The sequence below is a fragment of the Sorex fumeus genome, unplaced genomic scaffold, assembly GCF_029834395.1.
Source record: "Sorex fumeus unplaced genomic scaffold, SorFum_2.1 ptg000064l, whole genome shotgun sequence".
NCBI classification, from domain to species: domain Eukaryota; kingdom Metazoa; phylum Chordata; class Mammalia; order Eulipotyphla; family Soricidae; genus Sorex; species Sorex fumeus.
The window spans coordinates 5,265,248-5,286,067 of NW_026606121.1; the positions used below are offsets into that span (position 1 = coordinate 5,265,248).

General features: G+C 64.2%; 3 protein-coding genes across 4 annotated transcripts in view; 2 read left to right on the forward strand and 1 right to left on the reverse strand.

Annotated features, from left to right (window-relative positions):
* Positions 1-99: 99 nt before the first annotated feature.
* ADAP1 (ArfGAP with dual PH domains 1) lies at positions 100-19,270 on the forward strand. Of its 2 annotated transcripts, XM_056128564.1 has the most exons (12): positions 100-105; positions 9,063-9,164; positions 13,328-13,458; positions 14,319-14,410; positions 15,102-15,184; positions 16,634-16,746; positions 16,941-17,087; positions 17,673-17,756; positions 17,858-17,920; positions 18,025-18,096; positions 18,180-18,408; positions 18,492-19,270. In XM_056128564.1, the coding sequence occupies exons 2-12, from the start codon at positions 9,083-9,085 to the stop codon at positions 18,518-18,520; spliced, it is 1,125 nt and encodes a 374-aa protein (XP_055984539.1). In that variant the 5' UTR covers positions 100-105; positions 9,063-9,082; the 3' UTR covers positions 18,521-19,270. The 2 variants fall into 2 exon arrangements, with proteins under 2 accessions (XP_055984539.1, XP_055984538.1); XM_056128563.1 differs by lacking the exon at positions 100-105 and having other exon boundaries at positions 8,950-9,164.
* Positions 1,215-6,188, forward strand: LOC130036670 (cytochrome c oxidase assembly protein COX19). The gene is made up of 3 exons (XM_056128570.1): positions 1,215-1,369; positions 1,922-2,037; positions 5,095-6,188. The coding sequence occupies exons 1-3, from the start codon at positions 1,288-1,290 to the stop codon at positions 5,167-5,169; spliced, it is 273 nt and encodes a 90-aa protein (XP_055984545.1). The 5' UTR covers positions 1,215-1,287; the 3' UTR covers positions 5,170-6,188.
* GET4 (guided entry of tail-anchored proteins factor 4) overlaps positions 19,191-20,820 on the reverse strand; it is a 12,132-nt gene continuing 10,502 nt past the window's right edge. Inside the window, exon 9 of the mRNA XM_056128567.1 lies at positions 19,191-19,857. Coding sequence (XP_055984542.1) covers positions 19,772-19,857 — 86 coding nt within the window. The 3' untranslated portion in view covers positions 19,191-19,771. The remainder of the gene's footprint in view (positions 19,858-20,820) is intronic.

A 20,820-nucleotide genomic window follows, 5' to 3' on the forward strand; every position in this document is an offset into this window, starting at 1 on the left:
GGAATGTTCTAGGAGGAGGAACAACCCATGTAGAGCCTGGAAGGAGTAAGCGAAAGGGGGGTGTCTGGGTGGGGAGGAGGCACACCTGATGGCGGCGGGGCGCTAGAGCCGGGGGCACAGGGTAGAACCCCATTCTCCTCTTCAGTTTCTTCAGAGGTGGAGGCTGGGAGGAGCTGCCTGAAGCACTACCAGGATCCCCCCCAGCCCCCCAAGGGAGGAGAGGGAGCCCTAGTGCAGCCATGCACAAGGCCGACCCTGGTTCAGTGCCCAGCACCCCAAATAGTTCGCGAGCCCCCAGGAGTGAGCCCTCCAAACACCACACCAAAAGAAGTGGGGCCTTCTGTAAGGGCCCCCGTGCTCTGGGCTGGGGGTGCGGCCGTGGGGAGTGTTTTGGCTCTCCGGGTCCCCCTTGGTGTCCTTGGAGGGACCCGTCCCTGCCCTGCACCTTCCCGCACTTTTGACCTTGCCTGGCTGAGGTGCTCGCAGCACCCGTCTTTGCAGACCCCCCCACCCCTCGCTGTGCCATCCTGCTCCCGCCACTTCTCCCCCACACACACCAGCGTCCCCTGGTGGTGCAGGAGTGCCGCGCTGAGTGGAGTGGGGGGCTGGAGCCAGGGGACACTCGGGGAGCACTGCAGCAGAGGGCCCGTGCCTGGGAGGCAGGCGCCCAGGACGCAACTGGAGAGGGCATCTGAGGTGGCTGCCCAGGAGTGAGCGGCCGGACCCTCTGGCATGCCCCCTCGGCAGGCAGGTGCTCGGTCGCGTGCCCACGGGTCGTACGCGGCTTCCCGCTGTGCCCTGGGCTGCAACCCTGTGAGCTCCCCAGTCCCCACTCGGTGGTGATGGCGGGTCTGCAAAGGCTTGTCCGGAGGGTCAGCTGGCAATGAGGCTGGGAAGCGCTTGGACTCAGTAGCAGGCCAGAGCCACTCCTGGCCAGGTCAAGGCGCCACAGGGGCGCCGTGGGGCGGAGCCGTGAGCGGACGTGCGGGGGGGGGGGGGGGCCTGTGGCGTGGCGTGGCCGTGGGCGGGGCCTGCGACGGGGCGGAGGCATGGGCGGAGCGGGAGGCTGTGATGGGGCGGGGCGGGGGCGGGGCCTAACGTGAGGCGGGACTGCGGTTGGGGCGGGGCCGGGGCGGAGCCTGCGATGGGGCTGGGGCGGGGCGGGCTCGTGATGGGGCGCGGCCGGAGGCGGGGCGCAACCCCTCCAATACCGGCCGCTCGACCTGCTCGGCGCTCGGCCGGCCGCCCTGCGCATGCGCGCTGGCTGCAAGTGTCGGCTGCGCCACCATGTCTACCGCCATGAACTTCGGCTCCAAGAGTTTCCAGCCGCGGCCGCCGGACAAGGGCAGCTTCCCGCTGGACCACTTCGGTGAGCGGCTGGGGCCCGGCGCCGTCTCCGTACTGCCCGGCCCCTGGCCCGGCCCGTGAGGCTGCCGGACCCCGGCCCGGTCCGCCCCCGCCCGCGGCCCTGGAACCGCCCCGGAACTGGCCTGGAACCTCCCCCGACCCGATCCCGCCCCGCCCCCGGAAACGCCTGGAACCGCCCCCGGCCCGCCCCGGCCCAGAACCGCCCCCGATCAGACCCCGCCCGGACCCCGGACCGCGACCCCGCCCTGACCCCTGACCGCGATCCCACCCCGATCCCTAACTGGGACTCCACCCGGAGCTGCCCCTACTCTGGCCTGCAGAGGCCAGGAGCGCCTCAGTGGTTCCGGGCCGGAGGGAGGAAGCGAGGGCCAGGCTACACGCCTTTGCACCTGCTGCAAGAGTGGTGCTGGGTCACTGGGTGCTCATTCCGTCTGTGCTCAATCATCCCAGGCTCGGTCATTCGGGACTCGGTTACTTGGTGCTCAATGCTCAGTCACTCAGTGCTCGTCACTCTGGCCACTGCCGGCAGGAAACTGGTTTCTCTTTGTTCCAGGTGAATGTAAAAAGTTCAAGGAGAAATTCATGAAATGTCTTCGTGACAACGATTTTGAGAACGCAATGTGCAGGAACGAGTCGAAAGAATACTTAGAGTGCAGGATGGAGAGGCAAGTACCTCCCGGCCCAGCACTGTGCCTCTGCTTGGGGTGTGCCGGGTGTGGCACCTGCATCCTGCGCCTGCCTGCCTGGGTGTCTCTGAGCTGTGGCATCCCTCCCACAGTAGTGCAGGGCACCCTCCGGGTCTCGGGCTGGCCCTCAGGAGAGGGAGCTGTAGTCCATGCACTGTGGGTGTGGCTGCGGGTACCAGGGCCAGCTGGGCATCGGGGGGGCTGTGGCCCAGGGCAGCCTCTCCCGGCCTCAGCATCTCTGAGGGGGACAGTGACTGGTGTTTCTGCCTAGAACATCGGCTGTGCCCAGGGTAGTTGGACCTCTTAGGGACCCCATTTCAGTGTCCGCACACACACTCATTTTCTCACAAATATATATACACATCCACACTCACACACACTCACGTCCATACTCACACGCTCATCCACACACAACCCTGACTCACACACGCTCACGTCCACATTCACATCCACGCTCACATACTCATTTCCTCTCGCATATATATATATACACACACACACACATTCATATCCACACATCCACACTCACTCATATCCACACACACCCTGACTCACACTCACGTCCACACTCACACTCATCCACACACACGCTGACTCATGCTCACATCCACACTCACACGCTGATTTACACATACACACATACACCACTCACACTCATATCCCTACTCACTCACATCCAAACTGACATACACTCATATAAACACAGTCATATTCACACTCTTTTTTATTTGTGTTTTGGCTGACACCCAGTGATGCTCAGGGATTACTCCTGACTCTGTGCTCAGGAATCACTCCTGGTGGAACTTGGGGACCACATATGGATGTCGGGGAGCGAATTGTTGTTGCTTTACCTTCTAATACTATTGTTCCAGCCCCGACATACTCATAAATGTTTTTTTTTTTGGGGGGGGTACATGCATTGGTGCTCAGGACTGACTCCTGACTCTGTGCTCAAGGATCACTCCTGGTGGGACTCAGGGAACCATATAGGGTGCTGGGGATCAAACCTGTGTCAGCTGCTTGCAAAGCAAGTGCCTTCCCTGCTGTATGATCATTCTGACCCCATCCCTCATACACTCACACACTCTTTATTATATATATTTTTATTATATTTTAATGTAGGCGTTCACGTTACTTATTTTAAAAAATATTTTATTGACTGCCTGTGAGATAGACCATTACAGAGTTGCTGTTGATTGGGTTTCAGTCACACAATGATCCAGCACTCATCCCTCCACCAGTGTACATTTCCTACCACCAATGTCCCCTGTTCCCTCCCCCTACCCCCCACCACCATACCCCCCCATCCTCAGCCTCCCTCTATGGGAGGCGGTTTCCTTCTCTCTCTCTCTCTCTCTCTCTCTCTCTCTCTCTCTCTCTCTCTCCCTCTCCTTTTCCTTTTGTGCATTATGTTTGCAGTACAGATGCTAAGAGGTCGTCGTGTGTGTTCAGGGCATTCGTTATTTGTATCGGAATGGTAAGGCTGGAGTAGCTTTTCAATTGGGTGGCAGCTTTGGGGTGTGAATGTGACTGCTGAGGCTTCCAGAAGTGCAGGGAGGTTGGGGAGGTAGCCCATCCCGACCCTGAGAAAGCCTGGAGATTTCAGTCACAAAACCCGCATACCTGAATTTTTAGCAGATTGTATCTTAGTGGGATTCTGAGATAGTGGAGTCAGGCCGAGGTTATGGTGGTGATGTTGGATTGTGGGAGCAAGTGGCTGCCGGGGGCTCTGCTTGGGCGGGCACCAGGCCAACCTACCCCCCTCTGATTTACCCCAGTCTGTTCAGCCATGTGTGGGTCCAAGATTAACTGAGACTTTTGATCTCTTTCGAGGTTTATTTATGGGTCTTTGAAGCAAGGCCAGTAGTAGAGCTTACATGGTGGCACTGGAGTTTGTTCGTGGGGGTGACTGCCAGTGCTTCCATGAGTATTGGGAAGTGGGGGGAGGTAGTCATCCCAACTCTGAAAAAGCCCAGAGGTTTTAGTCACAAAACCCACATGCCAGAATTTTGAACAGGTTAATATCTTGGTGGGGTCTGTCCTGAGGTGGTAGAGTCCAGCTAGGGATATGGTGGCAGTTTTGGATTGCGGGAGTAAGCAGCTGCTGGAAGTTCTGCTTGGGTGGGCACCAGGCTGACTTACCTCCCCCCCCACCCCAGTTTACCTCTGTCCAGCCATGCACAGGTCAAAGGTTGACTCCCGCTTTCAATCTCTTTTGAGATTTATTTATGGGTCTGATGCAAAGCCCATAAATGAGCTTGTATAGCTCAGCTGGAGGTGGTTTGTGGGCATGACTCCCACATATCTAACTTTTGGCCGTTTAATTTCTTGGGAAACTTGGCCACAAGTTGTTGGGATCTGGCCGGAGGCACAGCAGCAATTTGGGGGTATCAAGAAGCCTGGCGGCACCATGTGGTGCTAATGCCCTCGCCCTGCAGGTACAGGTTCCCTCTCACTCATACATTTACTCATACATTCCTTTTTTTTTTTGGGGGGGGGGGTTGGGTCACACCGGCGATGCTCAGGGGTTACTCCTGGCTCTGCACTCAGCAATTGAGCCTGGCACTGCTCAGGGGACCATGTGGGATGCCGGGAATAGAACCCTGGTCGGCCGTGTGCAAGGCAAACACCCTCCCCGCTGTGCTATCGCTCCAGCCCCACACTCATACGTTCTTAAACACATTCACACACTCGTGTACGTTCTTAGGTTTGGTTTATTTTTTGGTCATGTCTGCTGTGCTCAGGGCTCACTCCTGGAGGTGCTCAGGGGACCCTGCACTCTTAACTGCCCAGTTCCCTGGGCTTGGCCATGAGAAGCAGCCTCCATTGCTGCGTGGCATGTGGCCTGGACCCCCAGCTCTGGCTTGGGGGTAGTGACAGGGCTGGGCTAGGCTGATAAAGCCTAGGAGACGGGCGAGCCATGGGTCTGCCTGTGGTGTTGGGCCTCAGTGCCCCTCCTGCCCCTGCCTATGTGGGCTACAGCGTGAGGGCTCTGCCCGCGTCCACACTGTCCGTGACAATCCCCTTCCCTTTCAGGCAGCTCATGGCGCCGGAACCGCTGGAGAAGTTGGGGTTTGCAGACCTGGCGGCTGGGAAGTCGGGGGCTAGGAGCTAACTCTGGATGGGACAGGACTCAGAGCCCTGGGCCTGTGCCCTGCTGGCTAACCTCCATGGACGGACACTCTCCTTCCCTTTGGCTCCGGGGCCTCACCTGGCAGTGCTCAGGGCTCATTCCTGTGGTGACCCGGGGATCGAACCTGGGCCAGCTGCGTGCACAGCAAGCACCCCCTCCCCATCCGTCTACACTGCAGCCCTCCCTGTGGTTCAGATGGAGGTGCAAGGCCTGGCCCGGTGTGCCCAGAGGGCGGCGGGAGGGGGGGGAAACGAAGACTTCCGGTGGTGGTGATGCCGTCTGGGTCCTTGGCTCTTTCAGGGATTCCAGCGCCTGGGGGGCAGCCTCTGCCTGCTGCTACCCTGCACCTGCGCCCCACCCCACACCCCTGCCCCCAGCAGACCCCCTCCCCCCCCACTCTGGGGAGATTCTGCAACCACCGACCACCTGGAGGTAAGGCTGACCCTGCACATGCTGACTCAGTGCCTCGTGGCCACAAGACCTGACACCCCACTGACCCAGAAGTGGGGTCCACAGGCTGGGGGTGTGTCTGCTCCCACCTGTGAGCACTCCTCACACCTTGGTTTCTAGAATTCTCCGACTATTTGAGTATCAGAATAGGGAGTTGGGGTCTGCTGCCCCTGCACTGCTCACTGGATTGTGGAGGGCCGTGGCTGGCATCCACCCTCGCCGACTTGGAAGCCGGGGGCTGTGACCCCCAGCCAGACCTGTGTGCTGAGCAGTTGCTGAAGGACGATGGACTCTGCTGGTGTGGCCCAGTCCCGGCTGGCACCCCCTTTGTCTGGGACCACCAGACAGGCCTGCCCAGTAGAGGCAGTGCCTAGGGACTTGGGTGGGTGGGAGGACCCCGGAAGTTCTGCCCATGCACTGGCCTCCTTGCACATCTTTGGAGGTTTGACCTTTAAAAATGGAAGCTGGAAAGTCACCGTGGCTCCTGGCTGGATTCTGGGATTACGCAAACTCACTGCTGTGGGTGGAGTCGCCCTCGCCTGCACATTTCCCGGCTCACTCGCTTCCCGGCCTTTGCCAGTCCGCAGGGACCAGACTGGGAGCACCCTGGGAGGACGCCTCTGGCCCCGGGTCCCTGGCATGACCCACAAGCAGATACTGGTGTGTACCAGCGGGGAGGCCGGGGTCCCACTCTGTTGTGAGCATGAGCTCAGAGCAGACCCCCGGCTCCAGGCGGGAGCTGGGGAACTGCCCAGAGCCTCAGCACTCCCACTGGCATGGCCATGGCCACCAGCGTCAGGGGTCCTTGTGGCTGTGACCACCTGTCCCGCACACTGTGCTCCAGTTACCTGGATGCTGGGCTCAGCAGGCAGAGGACACAGCTGCTAGCACCTGCAGCCTCGGACGCCTGGCCTGCAGGAGGTGGGGACCCCGTGGAGGGAGCCCCCAGGAGGCAGAGCCCCCTGCCCCTTGGCATCCCCTTTGGCCCTGCCCTGTGGCTCTCAGCTGTGCCATCCCAGTGTCCAGCACCCTGGGGCTCTGCTCCAGGCTCAGGAGGGTCCTGTGAGGCCCCACCCCCAGGCCCTTCCTGGATGGACTTGGTTTGTGACTCAGCCTGCAGGTGGTCAGGCTGTGGGCCAGGGCTCCTAGTGGCGGGGGGCGCTGGCGTAGGTGCCAGCCCAGCTCCCTCCCCTGTTGGGGTGCAACCATGTCACACCTGGGCCAGATGCACTGGTGGGGTGCCCAGCAGCAAGACCCTGACCTGATGGGGGGGTCCCCAGTGCAGCAAGCTCTGAGGGCCAGAGTCTCTGGGTCTGTGTGGACCACCTGCCCCCGCCCCGTCCGTGTGGTGGCAGCAGACGAGGGAGCCAGCTCCATTCCCCTCTGCAGAGGTGGCAACCGCAGCCTGGGGAGGGCCTGCGCCACCCACACTCCTGGCTGTGGGAAGCTCAGCACCGGGGCTTGTGGCTGTGGGACGTGCGACGCCTGGCCAAGCCCCTCCACACCGCATGCGTCTTTGGGGTGTCCCCGGAGCTCCTGCCCTACAGGAGGGTTTCTGGGGGGCTGAGCCACCAGCTTGGGGGCACTGGATGCCCCTCAGCATCTGGCACCTCCCCTGGCTCCTGGGAACAGATGCTGCCACCCTGCTGTCCAGGCCCGTGCACAGCCACCACTGCCCCCCAAGACTGGCATGGGCAGCCGCATAGGGGTGCATGTGGGTGTGTGCCGCAAGCAGACGGAAGGGAGGAGCCAAGGCTGGCACCAGCCCGCCCACCGCAGAGGGGCCCTGCAGGAGGATGGGGGCAGGGCTGCTCCTGCCGGAGGAAGGAAACACACCATGTGTGCGTGTGTGTGGGGGAGGGGCAGTCCCCTGGGAACTGGCTCTGGCCATTACACCTGTGGGTTTCCTGGCCGTTGGGCTAAGGGCAGCCAGGAAGTGGGGGTCAGCCCAGCGCTGGGGCTCCCCCACCTGCTGCCAAGGCCCTGGTCCTTGGTGGCAGTGGCGTCGACCAGGGCTCCTGCGGGGTGTCCCCTGGAGGCCAGCTGGGCCGTGGTGCAGCTGTCCTCGCGCAGCTCATTTCCTGCACTCTGGCCCTCCATTTGCAGCCCTGCACGGTGCAGGCTGCAGAGGGAGGTGATACCCTGTGCCCCTGAGGACGCATGACCCAGGACCCCTCAGGCCTAGGGCCTGGGTGTGTCTGAGGACACAGTGCCCCCCCTCAGGCCAAGGGCCAGGGCAAAAGCCCGTTCACAGGGTGGGGGGGTTCCCTTTCCCTCATGGTGGCAGCATAGGGACAGTTCCCTCCAGCATCCTCCCACAGGAGTCCCTGACCGATGTCACTGCACCCAGGACCAGGGTCTTGGCAACAGGATACGGCAGGCAAGAGGCAGGTGGGGGAATCCCCAGCTCTGAGTTGACCCCCACTTCCTGGCCAGGAAACCCAGAGGTACAGTGGCTGGAGTTGGTTTCCAGGGGACTGCCAACCACACACATGCGCTCGCGCACGCACACACACACACACACACACATACACACACAGTGTGTTTCCTTCCTTCCTCAGGGACTTAGGGGTCAGTGCATGAGGGCTTCCAGGAGGAGTTGGTAGTGCGTCTGAGGAACTATGTTCTTCCAAGGGTCCGAGCTGATCGTGGGGCCCCTGGACGCTGTCCTGTCCCTCCTGCACGGCTTGGTCGTGCCATAGTTCGGTAGAGAAGCTGTGCTGTACCTGGAGGGTACTGTCCCGGTCAGTGACTGGCGCCCAGTGGCTCCTGTGCCTCTCCCCTGGGCACGCCTGCACTGGCTGAGCTGGGGAACCTGCCCCGCCTGGCCAGGGGCTCAGAGAGGCCCCACAGGGCTGGCCTGGGAGCAGGATGATGAGCAGGGCCATCCCCACCCCAGCTGCCCTCACAACGGGAGCTCTGCAGCTGTGCCTTCCGGGGTGGGGGCCCAGACCCCCTGGAAGTGGACAGAGTCCAGCAGAGGGGGCGCTGGGCTAGTGCATCAGCCCTGCCTGTCCCTGGCGGGTTGCGGGGGGTGGGGGGGCGCTCCTGGGGCCTGGACAGCTCCGCACCTAGTCAGCCGGCTCTGAGGCCCTGGCTGCAAGGTGGGGGTGCACCAACGTCCAGGTGGGCACGGGCGGCGGTGGGTGGGGCAGAGGCTCCGACCCTGGGGCGGGGCGGGGCGGGGCGGGGCGGGGCGCGCCCGGGGCGGGGCAGGGCGAGGCGCGCGGGGCGGTCACTCTGCAGCGCCGCTGGGGGCCGCCCGCGGACCGTGGCCGGAGCGGGCCGGGCGCCGGGTCCCTAGGCACACGCTGGGCGGCCGCGGCGGGACACGCGCGGCGGAGAATGCGGAACCGGCCGCGGGCCGAGCCGGCGGGGATGGCGCAGGGGCGGCGGCGGGTGGCCAGCGCGGGGCCCTAGCGGCGGCGGCGGCGGCGGCGCGGACATGGCCAAGGAGCGGCGGCGGGCGCTGCTGGAGCTGCTGCGGCGCGCGGGGAACGGGCGCTGCGCCGACTGCGGCGCCCCGGGTAGGCGCGGGTAGCGTGGGGGACGCGGGGGGCGCGGGGCTGAGTGCGGGGGCCGGGGCCGGGTGCGGCGCGCCGGGTAGGCGCGGGGGGCGCGGGGCCCCGGGTGGGCGCGGAGGACGCGGGCTGGGCGCGGGGCGCGGGGCTGGGTGCAGGGCGTGGGGCTGGGTGCGGGGCGCGGGGCTGGGAGCAGGGTGCGGAGCTGGGTGCGGCGCGGGGCGCGGGGCTGGTTGCGGGGCTGGGTGCTGGGTGTGGGGCGCGGGGCTGGGTGCGGCGCGGGGTGCGGGGTGCGGGGCTGGGCGCGCGCAGGGCGTGAGACTGGGTGCTGGGTGCTGGGTGCTGGGTGCTGGACGCGGGGCTGGGAGCTGGGGCGGGGGCGAGGCGGGGGCCGGGGCGCACCTGCCGCCCTCCCGCCTTCCCGCCCCTCCCCCGGCTGCGTGTGTCGCTCCCGCCGCCTTGCGAAACCTCAGGCGGGCGGAGAAAGAGGAAACGGCCGGCCGGAGCGCGGCTGCGATGAGGAGCGGGCGGCGGGGGCCTGCGTGCGGGGGCGCCGGGGTCCCCGCACCTGGCTGACGTCACGAGGCACCTGCAGGCGGCGGGGCCTCTGCGCCCGCGCCGCGCCGCGCCCCGCAGCCCCCTGGTCTTTGCTGGGGTGGCCCCGGCCCCCCCGGCCTTTGCTCGGGGTGGCCCCGCAGCCCCCTGGACTTTGCTCGGGATGGCCCCCGCCCCGGGGCTTTCCTGCACCGCCCCCCGCGCACGGCGCGCACAGCCCTGGACGGAGGAGGTGCTCCAGGGTCCCCTGGCGCCCCTAAACCAAGGCGAGTGGCTGTCCTGAGACAAGTGGACATGGTCCCGGCCGGCCCCCAGCGTGCCAGTCTCAGAGGCAATCGGACCCAAGGGAGCCCAGCCGCCCCCAAGTGTCTGCCACGCCCCTGTTTTTCCAGATCCGTCCCGCCCGCCGGTACCGTATCGACAAGATGGGGGCAGCCCCACTTGGCAGCCAGGGAAACTGAGCTGGCCAGGCCCCCGGTGTCCACCTGCCTCCCTGCGCCCAGGCCCTGGAAGGGCCCTTCTGGTCCTCCCCACCGTCTCCCCAGCCCTAAACTGGGGCTATTCCTCTTGGGACTGACCTGCTGGGTGGTCTTCCCTGTGCCTGCTCTGGGGTCCAAGCTTTGGGGGAGGCAGAGGAGCCTGGGGGCGGCTCTGTCTGGGGACCCTGGGGTGCCAGTAGTGGAGGGTGGGGAGGTGGGCCAGCCGCTGCACCCATGCCAGCAGAGCTCGGCTTGGGGGTTTTAAATTGCCCTGTGGTAGGACAGAAATAACATAAGGTGGATGTTTCCCCGCATTCCGGCAGTTTAGAGCCCTCACCCCAACATTCCAGAACTCTCCATCCTCCCAGCAGACATTCTGCTCACCCCCTCCCACTCCAGTCCCCAGGGACCTTCTGCAGGTATTGTCCGTGGTCCTCTGAGGTGCCATGTGCAGCTCTGAGGGGGCTGTGTCCACTCCTGAGGGCCGAGTGCAGCTCCAAGGGGCTCTCTGCAGCCCTAGAGTGTATGGACCCCTGAGGGCTGTGTGCCTCCCCGCCTCCCGAGGAACCCTGGGCTGATCCCTCCAGGTGAAACTGGCTCTGCCCTTCTGCCCCGTTGCTGTGTCTGTGCAGCAGTGTCCAGCAGTCCCAGAGCTGTGGGGCTGTTGTCCGGTTCTGCTTCTGTTGTGGGCAGTGGGGAGGGATGGCCCAGAGCTGGCGTGGGGTGGGGTGCACTGCCTGAGGCTCTGCCTGCCGTGTCAGGCAGGTGCAGGCACCTTCATGAAGTTCAGTTTGGTCTGCTTTTCCCTTCCTGAGTTTTAGTTTTATTTTTAAAAATTACCCTTCTGGGGCTGGAGTGAGAGTAAAATGGGTAGAGCATTTGTCTTGCACACAGACAGCTGGGGTTGATCCCTGCACCCCTGGCCAGGAGTGATTCCCTGAGCACCACCAGGTGTGGCCCTCTGCTCTTCCCACTTGTATACGGGCTGACCTGGGTTTGACCCTTGACACCACACAGAGTCCCCCAAGCCCAGCCAGAATTGAGCTCTGCGCAAGCCCCGAGCGCAGCTGGGTATGACCCAAAAACCAAACCAAACCAAAACCCCACCTCACACCCCCTCAAAGAAACCTTTTCTTTTTTGGGCTCTGCGGCAATACATGCAGACATAAATGTGTCCCAAACGCTGATCGCAAGCACAGACCCGAGTCTGTAAATAAACGTGCACAAGCCTGGTGGCTGTGGGTCAGACCGGGGCTCAGGCTCTCGAGGAGCCATGGCCCTGCCTGCAGCGGGTACTGCCCAGCTCCCTCCCGGCCTCCTGACCACTCCCATGCAGCGCGGCTCCTTGCTGTGCCATAGGGACCAGCACACACCCCTCGGCCAGCAGCAGGGACAGAGCATCCTACAGCATCAGGCGGTATCCACTGGGGCACTGCCCTGTGGCGGTCTCCCAAGGGCTCCTGCCACGCCGCTGGGCTCATCTCTGGGCTCTGGCTCCCTGGCAGAGTGTGGCTGTGGCCCGTGGGCCATGTGGAGGTGGCAGGTGGCAGTGATGCTGGGGACCCCATGTAGAGGCCTCCAGCTGTGTTCCCCCTTATCAGGGTTTCTCAGTCGTTCTTCCTGCCACAACTGTACCGGCACTTGGGTCCTTCGAGGTTCCCTGTGAATTTTATTTGTTTGAGGGCGGGGTCCCTGCTGGCCCAGCCTCCTGCAGACGACCTCTCACCCTGCCTGGCTGGCCTGTGACTGAAGAAACGCCCTGGGTTTTGATGGTCCCGAGGGAAGCATGGACGGTCATGGTGGCACCGATAGGCTGCAGTGGGTGCTCAAAGCTCCAACCTGGGCACACCGCAGGTGCCCCAAGGGGGACAGCAGACCCTTCACGTTGCATGGGTCTGACGCCCCATGGTGCCAGCATCTATGCACGTGAGCAGGGGGTGCTCTGTGGCGTGCATGAGCCAGTGGTCTCTCCCTCTTGTCTGGGTTCTGACACACGCCAAGATCATCCCTGCAGGGTATCTGTCCCTGGCCATGGTGCTGCTCTGAGCGTCCGCCCAGCCGGGACCAGGTTCCTGCTGCCTGGACTCGCAGCCCCTCGCAGGAACCTAAGGCCGGTGGCAGCTGCTCCCACCTGTCTGCCTTGAGCCTTGAAGTCTGACCCTGGCGGGAAGGGAGGAAAAGAGGCCTTTGGGTGCCTGTGGCCAGCCTGGCTGCATCAGACTAGCCGTACCGGCTGTGGGGAGCAGAGGAGGTGGGCCCACTGGTGCCTGTGTGGGGGCTGAGGCAGCAGTGGGCTCCGGGCCAGCGCATGGGGGTAGAGGAGACAAGCAGGAAGAACATTCCATGTTCTAGGACTCTGTGGAGCAGAGGAGGTGGGCAGGAGGCTCTGAAAGGCCCTAGGAGCACAGAGGGACCAGTGTTGGGGGGTGACAGGGACGGCCTGGCCTAGGCTGGGGTGGAGAGTGGACTCATAGGCGTCTGAGGGTGGCACTGCAGGTGGCAGAGCTCACGGGAGGCGGGGATGGGATAGGAAGAGGCTGCAGGTTCCTGTGAGGGACGGGAGCGGGGGGAGGGTACCAGGAGCCTGCCATGGAGTCGGGCCCTGTGGGGAGTGCCTGCAGGTAGCGTGTGGACTCAGGACTAGCACACAAGACGGGGAACGGCTCTGGTACTCCTGCCAGGCCGCTTCCTGATGGGCAAAGGGCACAGGGCTTGGCCCAGCCCCGCTCCCTCCCCCATTGGGTTTCAGCTGAGTGGACGTGCCTGTCCACCCCCAGCACAGGCCCACAGCCTTTCTAGTCCCCTCTGGGACCTCATATGCCCCAGGACTCACTCAGGGCTGGCGGTGGGGGGGTCCCCTTGGCAGGTCACGAATGGACGTGGCACATCAGGACCCCTGGCTGGGACACAGGAGGGGCCGGTGCAGATCTGGGAAGGGGGGTGCTAAGGGGTGGGTGGCCAGGCTGGGGGGCAGGAGACACTGCCTGGGCCCAGCTCTACCCAGCGAGGCCCCCACGGGGGTGCCCCTCTGCTCCCGCAGCAGCCTCTGTTCCCCCAGCCCCGGGCACAAAGGGGAAGGAGCCAGGAGGGGCGTCTGCGGGTTCCAGGCTGGACCCTCTGTCTTTGCCTTTGCAGACCCCGACTGGGCCTCCTACACGCTCGGAGTCTTCATCTGTCTCAGCTGCTCCGGCATTCACCGCAACTTCCCCCAGCTCAGCCGCGTCAAGTCTGTGCGCCTGGACACCTGGGAGGACAGTCAAGTGCAGGTACTACCTGGGCATGGCCGGCCGATGCAGGCCACAGACGAGGCTGTAGCGAGCAGACCCCAAGGGGCCCACCTGGCATCTGATAGGCACCACCTCCACCCACTATCCACCTGCTCAGTGCCCGCCCACCTTCACCCCTGCCCATCCACCTCCATGGCCTCCAGGCCTTCTGCCTGCCTATCTCTACCCACTGTCCACAGCCCACCTGCCTCCATCCACTGTCCACTTAGCCTCTCACTACCCACCCGCCTCTGTCCTCTGCCCATCTGTTTCCTGCCTTGCACCTAATCACCATTTATTCTCTTCCTCCGCCACCGACCCACCCACGGACCCCTCATTTGTGTCTTTTGTGGGGTTCAGGCTGGAATCCGGAGCCTCCGCGTAAGGGTGGTGGCCCCCAGTCCTGCTTCTCAGTGAAGCCCTGGGGCGGGGTTCAGAGCAGACCCCCCCAGGCCACTCGCTGGGCAGCCCTCTAGGCTGGCACCCCGAGGGAAATGGGGGGGGGGCTGGGGCCTCAGTGCAGCGTGCAGGATACTGGCCTTGCACACGGCACCCCAGGTAGTTCCACGAGCCCCCAGGAGTTCCATGGAAGGGGCCGGGGACTGGTGGGTGGAGGAAGGAAGGAAATGCAAATCCTGCACTGGCCCTGAGCACCCCCAGGACTGGCCGTGAGCACTCTGGGCATGGAGGTGGCACAGAAACAGTAAATTCAAATGAATTTCAGGGAGAGGCGAGTGCAGGGGGTCACGCTGCTAGCTTGTAGCCAGCCCCCACCAGACCCCCAGCGGTTTCGAGGGTGGTCTCGAGGGAGAGGTGGGTTTCGGGGCCTGGCAGTGCTGACCTTGTGCTTGCTCTTGCAGTTTATGGCAGCCCACGGGAACGAGGTCGCCAGAGCCACGTACGAGGCCCAGGTGCCACCCTTCTACTACCGGCCCACGTTTGCCGACTGCCAGTGAGTGTGGGGCGGGCTCTGTGCGGGCCTCACACCCGGGGGCCCTGTCTCAGCAGTGGCTCCCCCTCCTCCCTGGCGTGCTCACTGGCTGGGCGGGAATCTGACCTTCTCAGCTGCAGCTGCCCCGCCTTTGGGGGCCTGAGGTGCACCCACAGAGGGGCCCAAGGCTTCCACCCTCCACCACAGCTGCAGGTTCGGCCCTGTCACTTTGGGGCACAGCGCCCCCTCCTGGCCACACTCCAGCCCCACCTCTCACCTGTGCTGTGCTCCCAGGACCCTGGACACAACCCCCTCCTTCTCTCCCCACCCTGTCCTGCACTGCTCCCACACGTCTGGCTGCAGAGCTGGGCAGCCTTGGGGAGCAAGGGGGTGGGGCTGGGCAGCTCCATGGATGGCGCCGTGGAAGGCTGGTTCCCAGGTGAGCCCAGGCAGGCTCAGCCTCCAGCCCACTGGGCACTCTGGGTGAATCTAGCCACGTGCATGGAAGGGGCTGGGGGCTGGTGGGCAGAGAAAGGAGGGAGAGGCCTGTTACGCCCACAAGGGTCATCGCCGGAGACTGGACCCGTGCTCTGGAATGTACAGAAAGAGCAGGTGTTATCCACACAGCCCCCGGGACCCTGAGTGGCCCATGCTGGGGGACTGTGCCCCTGACCCTGACAGGGAGCTGAAAACCCCCCACCCCAATTCCTAGGGTCCTGCGGGAGCAGTGGATTCGGGCCAAGTATGAGCGACGGGAGTTCACGTGCCCTGAGAAGCAGGAGCCCTACTCTGCAGGTGGGGCCAACCCCCCTCCCTTCCCCTCCCTTCCCCTGTGTCTGAGGCTGAGCTTCCTGAGGGCTGGTCCCCAGGAAAAGCCTGCAGCGGGAGGCCAGCCTCACCTGTTCTCAGGGTGTGTGGGGGAGCCGCAGGTCACGCATACACGCCCCATCCTTCCTTCCTGCGGGCCCTCCACACATCCTCCCCATGCACGTTCCCCACACTCTGCATGCATTTCCCATGGCCCTTCACCACGGGTACTGCGCAGCCCCCACAGCGGACGTGGCGGGCAGTAGGGCAGCCGTTAGGGGCCGGCTGGGCCCGTGGCTAAGGCCGGGATGGCAGTGCCAGTCCCTCCCCAGATAGCAGGGCACCTGTGCCAGGCGGTGCCTCCACGCCCAGCTCCCTGCTGCCCAGGGGTGACCCTGCCCACAGCTCCTGGCCCCCTGGCCAGTCAATGTGGCCTTTCAGAGGCTGGACAATGCCCCCCGTTGTCCAAGGAGCCGCTGCTCTGCTGGTCGGTCACTGACAGACACTGCGCTTCCTGCCAGGCCCCACCCGCCTTGTGCACACAGGCGCCCGTGTACCTCGGTCTCCCTATGGACACTGCCCAGCACGGGAGGGAGTCGGGAGCACGGGGGAATGTGGACGTGCCAGCCCTGCCCTACGCAGCTCTGCCCCTGCCCATGGGGCCGTGTGCCAGCTTGGCGCTGCCTGGTGCACTGCTGCCACCTGCTGGGCCCTGCAGGGACAGCTGCTGCCGCCCAGCCTTGGAGTGACCTTGAGCCCAGAGGGTTGGTCCCCAGCGCATCCCTCTCATCAGGTGCTAACAGGTGCCCGCAGCTGGGCCAGTCTGGTGGCGGTACCCTCTGGAGAACCCCCCTGACCAGGCCGGGGCTCCTCTCGGTGCCTGGCCAGGAGGGCTCTGGCTTGCTCTGCCTCGAGGGGGCGCCTGAGCGTTGGGGGCCAGTGCCAGAGCAGTTCCCCAAGTCCTGACCACCCTGCCCAGAGCGCCCAGCCCTTGGCCATTAGGGGGACCTTTCAGAGCTGGACAGTGTTCCCCTGGACTCACTGCCCCCCTCCCCCCGTCCTTGCCCCTAGCACCTAGCAGGTGTGGCTAACACCCTCCGGGGCTAAGAGCAGGCCCCACCTGCAGACGGGACAGAGAGAGAGTAGGGACGAGGGGACATGGGGACACGGGGCAGGACCGAGTCCTTTCCTGATGCCACCCAAGGAGTGACCGCAAAGTAGATTAAGACAGACAGGTTTGTCGTCTCTGCTGGCTCTGCCCGGCCCACAGCCTCCCGACTCGCTCTGGAGGCAGAGGCACAGACACAGCGAGTGCTGCATCCGGGTGTTTCTGGGTGCGGGCCTTGGAAGGCGAGAGTGGGTGTGAGGCACCAGGCAGCCTGGCACCGGGTGCCGCCAAGGGCCGTGCAGAGCCGCCTCCCATGACGCCTCCCACAGGCTACCGTGAGGGCTTTCTGTGGAAGCGAGGCCGAGACAACGGCCAGTTCCTGAGCCGGAAGTTCGTGCTGACGGAGCGGGAGGGCACCCTCAAGTATTTCAACAGGATTGACGTAAGTGGAGGGTTGGGGGTGGCCCCTGCGACACACCCAGTCCCACCCCGGGACGCCTTAGCCAGAAGAGGACTGAATGGACTGTGGCCAGCAGTTACCCCCAGCTAGCACTTGGAGGGGCCCCAAGCTCCTGCTGTCCACCATGGGCAGTCCCCCCCACCGCAGCCCAACCCTGAGGGTCAACCTGCCCCCAGGCCAAGGAGCCCAAAGCCATCATGAAGGTGGAGCACCTGAACGCCACCTTCCAACCAGCTAAGATCGGCCACCCGCATGGGCTGCAGGTCACCTATCTAAAGGACAACAGCACCCGCAATGTCTTCGTCTACCACGAGGATGGCAAGGTGGGTGCTGGCACAGCTCAAGTCCTTGTCACGCTCACCCTGGCACCTCTTCCGCTGCACACAGGACCCATGTCCACATCCCCAACATTCCAGAACGTTCCATGCTCCTAGCATAAACTGTCCGTCAACACTAGCTCTGCCCCTCCCAGGCTCCAGCTGAGCCCGTCCCTCACCCAGGTGTGCCCTCCCCTGAGGTGAGACGGACTCCCAGGCAGGTGCTCTCTCCCCCGTCCCTTTAGCTGATGTGCAGGAGCAGACTTGTCCGGCAGCCCTGGTTCCCTGGACGGTCCCCGGGGTCTGCTCCCGCCCCGTGTGGGTCCTGCAAGGGTGTTTGGGGAAATGGCTGGCTCCGGAGCGGCCCTTGGTGCCGGTTTTCCCAGGGCCCCTGGATGTGGGCCCTGGCCCTGGGCCGCCCCCCACTGAGTCTCCTCGACTCGTTCCTCAGTGTCCCCTAATGAGTCAGCTTGGCCTCAGTACTGGGGAACTGAGCAGCCCTCTGCGCCAAGAGCCAGCCTGTGCCTCAGCCCCCACGCTTGGGGCTCTGACCTTGCGGGGCCCAGGCCTTACCCTGTCTCCCACCCGCAGGAGATGGTGGACTGGTTCAACGCACTCCGTGCTGCCCGCTTCCACTACCTGCAGGTGGCCTTCCCTGGTGCCAGCGATGCAGACGTGAGGAGACCCCTGGCCTCCTGGGGTGCCCTGGGCGGGGGTGGAAGTGGGGCCATGCACAGGCACGCGGGGCCCCACACAGCTGCATGCCCTGTCTGCAGCTGGTGCCAAAGCTGTCCAGGAACTACCTGAAGGAAGGGTACATGGAGAAGACGGGTCCCAAGGTGAGCGGGCACAGGGTCAGCAGGGAGAAGGAGGTGTGGGGGTCAGGCCTGGACAGGGGCATGAGGACTAAGCCAGGCAGGATGGGTCTTGTGTGTCCCTGCAGCACACCGAGGGCTTCCGGAAACGCTGGTTCACCATGGATGACCGCAGGCTCATGTACTTCAAAGACCCGCTGGTGAGTAGGGCTGGGTGGGTCGCTGTGTGAGGTGGAGACGGGGAGGGGGGCTAGCCTTGTCCCAACCCCCACTGTGCCCACAGGATGCCTTTGCCCGCGGGGAGGTCTTCATCGGCAGCCAGGAGAGTGGCTACACGGTGCTGGACGGGCTCCCACCGGCCACCCAGGGCCATCACTGGCCACATGGCATCACCATTGTCACCCCCGAGCGCCGCTTCCTGCTGACCTGCGAGACAGCCGCGGAGCAGCAGGCATGGGTGGACGCGTTCCGGAGGGTGGTGGAGCGGCCCATGCTGCCGCAGGAGTATGCTGGTGAGCGGTGAGCGCGGAGTGACACGGCACGGGCCGGGCAGCTCTCCCGGCAGTGGCAGTGACACCTTGCTCTCTCCCTGCAGTGGAAGCGCACTTCAAGCACAAGCCCTAGGGAGCCGGGACCTGGGCAGGCGGCTGCAGCCTTGTTTGGGCCTAGCTGACCTCTGACCCCACGATGCTGCTCCCCTTTGTGGATCATGGACTCGCTGGCTGCATCTGACTTGGGCTTGGTGGTTGCAGCCTTCAGTCCCCCTCCCCCCATATTTATTGAGCATCTAGGGGGAGGAGGGAGGGTGGAGGGAGCCCCCCACAACAGCCCACCTCAGCACCACTGGCCTGCGGGCTCAGGCCAACCCGCCACTGTGCCGGGAGCCAGCACCGGTGCCGGGGGTTCTGCCCCCATCAGCCCTAACGGGGTGGGGGAGGTGGTCAGTCTCACTGGGGGCAGGAGCTGGGGAGGCCCCTGGCCCTCAAGCCTGTGTGGAATGGGGCTCCCGGCTCTGCAATGGGCACTCGAGCTAGGGAGGCCCCCGGACTTGGTTCCCCAGAACAGGGGGCCCCATCCTACTTTCCAGAGGGCTCTGGATGGCCAGTGCCTGAGTCTGAGCAGAACCAGGCCCCAAACCCTTCAGGGCTCTGCCTCATGCCATCCAGTCTGTCCTCTGCCTGCAGGGGCTCAGCGCTGCCCCTCAGCAGACATGTCAGATGGCACCCTCCTGTCTGGGGATCATGGACGGGCTCGCCCGGTGGGGATGCAGCCGAGAAAGGACATGCAGCAGAGTGCAGTATAAAGGGTTTATTGAAACAACAGCCGATGCCTCCCCAGCTCCCTCTGACAGTCAATAAAGCCGGTTCCCTCCTCTCCACGTGTGATCACTGCGCTTCAATCCACAAGTCTTATTTAACTGTGAAAAAATAAAGTGTTTCTGTCCACACCGCTCCAAGGGCCTAGGACGGGGGCGGCGGGCTCGTCGCCCAAGGAGGACAGTTCGGCGGCGTCTCGTGGAGAGGAGCCGCTTCCTGGGTGCCTGTCACCTGCGGAGCTCCCGGCGCCAGGTGCAGCAGGACATCGTGGGCGGCTGGGTGCTGTGCGCAGGCACCACGGCAACCGGCTCCCGGCCAGCCCTCGGCCCTCCCAAAGCAACGAGTGACACGGGGGCTGGGGGAGGAGGCGCACCAAGGCCTGTGCTTTATTGGGGTCAATCCAGGGAACACGGGGTCGGCCCGGTCAGCCCAGCGCCGGGCGGCCACGTGGCCCTTGGCCAGCGCAGACACTGCCCCCTGCAGGCAGCCAGCACAGCCACAGCCCTGAGGGTGAGCGCGCCGGGCGTCTGCGAGTCGGCCTGCGGCAGCTGCACACACGTCAGTCGAGCTCAATGGGGCTGCCGTCGTCTTGGCTGTCCTCGGCCTCCTGTTCCGAGGAGCCCATGAGGCTGCTCAGAAGGTTCCCTGCAAGGAAAGGCACCGCGGCCATCAGCGCCGCACACCCGGGCCAGCACCGACGGAGGCTGCCATGCTGCTCTCCAGCCCACGAGAGTCAGAGGCGGCTGCTGCCCAGCTGCCCCAGGCCCCAGGCCCCACATGTGGCACTGCCAGCAGTGTGAGCTCGAGGGCCAGCTTCACAGGTGGGGGACACAGTCCCGTCGCCAGCACCCCAAGCACATCGGGTGGCCCTGGGCTCCCCCAAACACAGTGGGTCTCCTGTGGCATGTGAGGCCCTGCTGAGAGAAATGACTCCCCACAGCAGAGGCTGCCCGTGGAACGCCCAAGGATGCCAGCACCTCCAAGGGGCAGCGAGGGCCGGGTAGATGCCCTTGAAATCTGCACTACCTGAACACGGTTTCCCGGTCAGGTGAACCGATAGCTTGAGGCTGCGTGAGCGCATGAGTGAGGGGCTGGCCTGGCCGGGCGCCTGTCCCTCACACCACGCAGCCGGGGAGGCTGGGTCGCCCTGTGGGTGGCCTGAGCTGCACCCACATCAGGTCTCTGCAAGGACAAGCCCAGTGTCTGCACCTCGGCCCTTTCCGGAAGGCAGAGGCATGCACACACAGCACACAAGACAGACCAGCAGTCAGGAAGCCCATGGTGATCTCCATTGATGCTAAAAGGGTGCCTGACAAAACTGACCTCCTCTTGTGATAAAGAAAACACGCAGAACAGGACTGGAAGGAAATCACATCCACATCCCAGAGCCACACAGAGCAGCTCTCTCTCTGCCCTACAGGAGACTGCAAGAGTTTCAGGAATACAGCACCATTCCGACTCTGCAAAGGTCAGGAGCTCCAGCAGGAGTGACAGGACAGGGAAAAGAAAGAAATGGGAACGGGCAAAGCCACGCGTCTGCAGGAGGATGCTCAGGTCTTCCAGAGAAGGATTTCAGGCGCCAGAGCACAGTGGGGAGGGGGCCGGCCT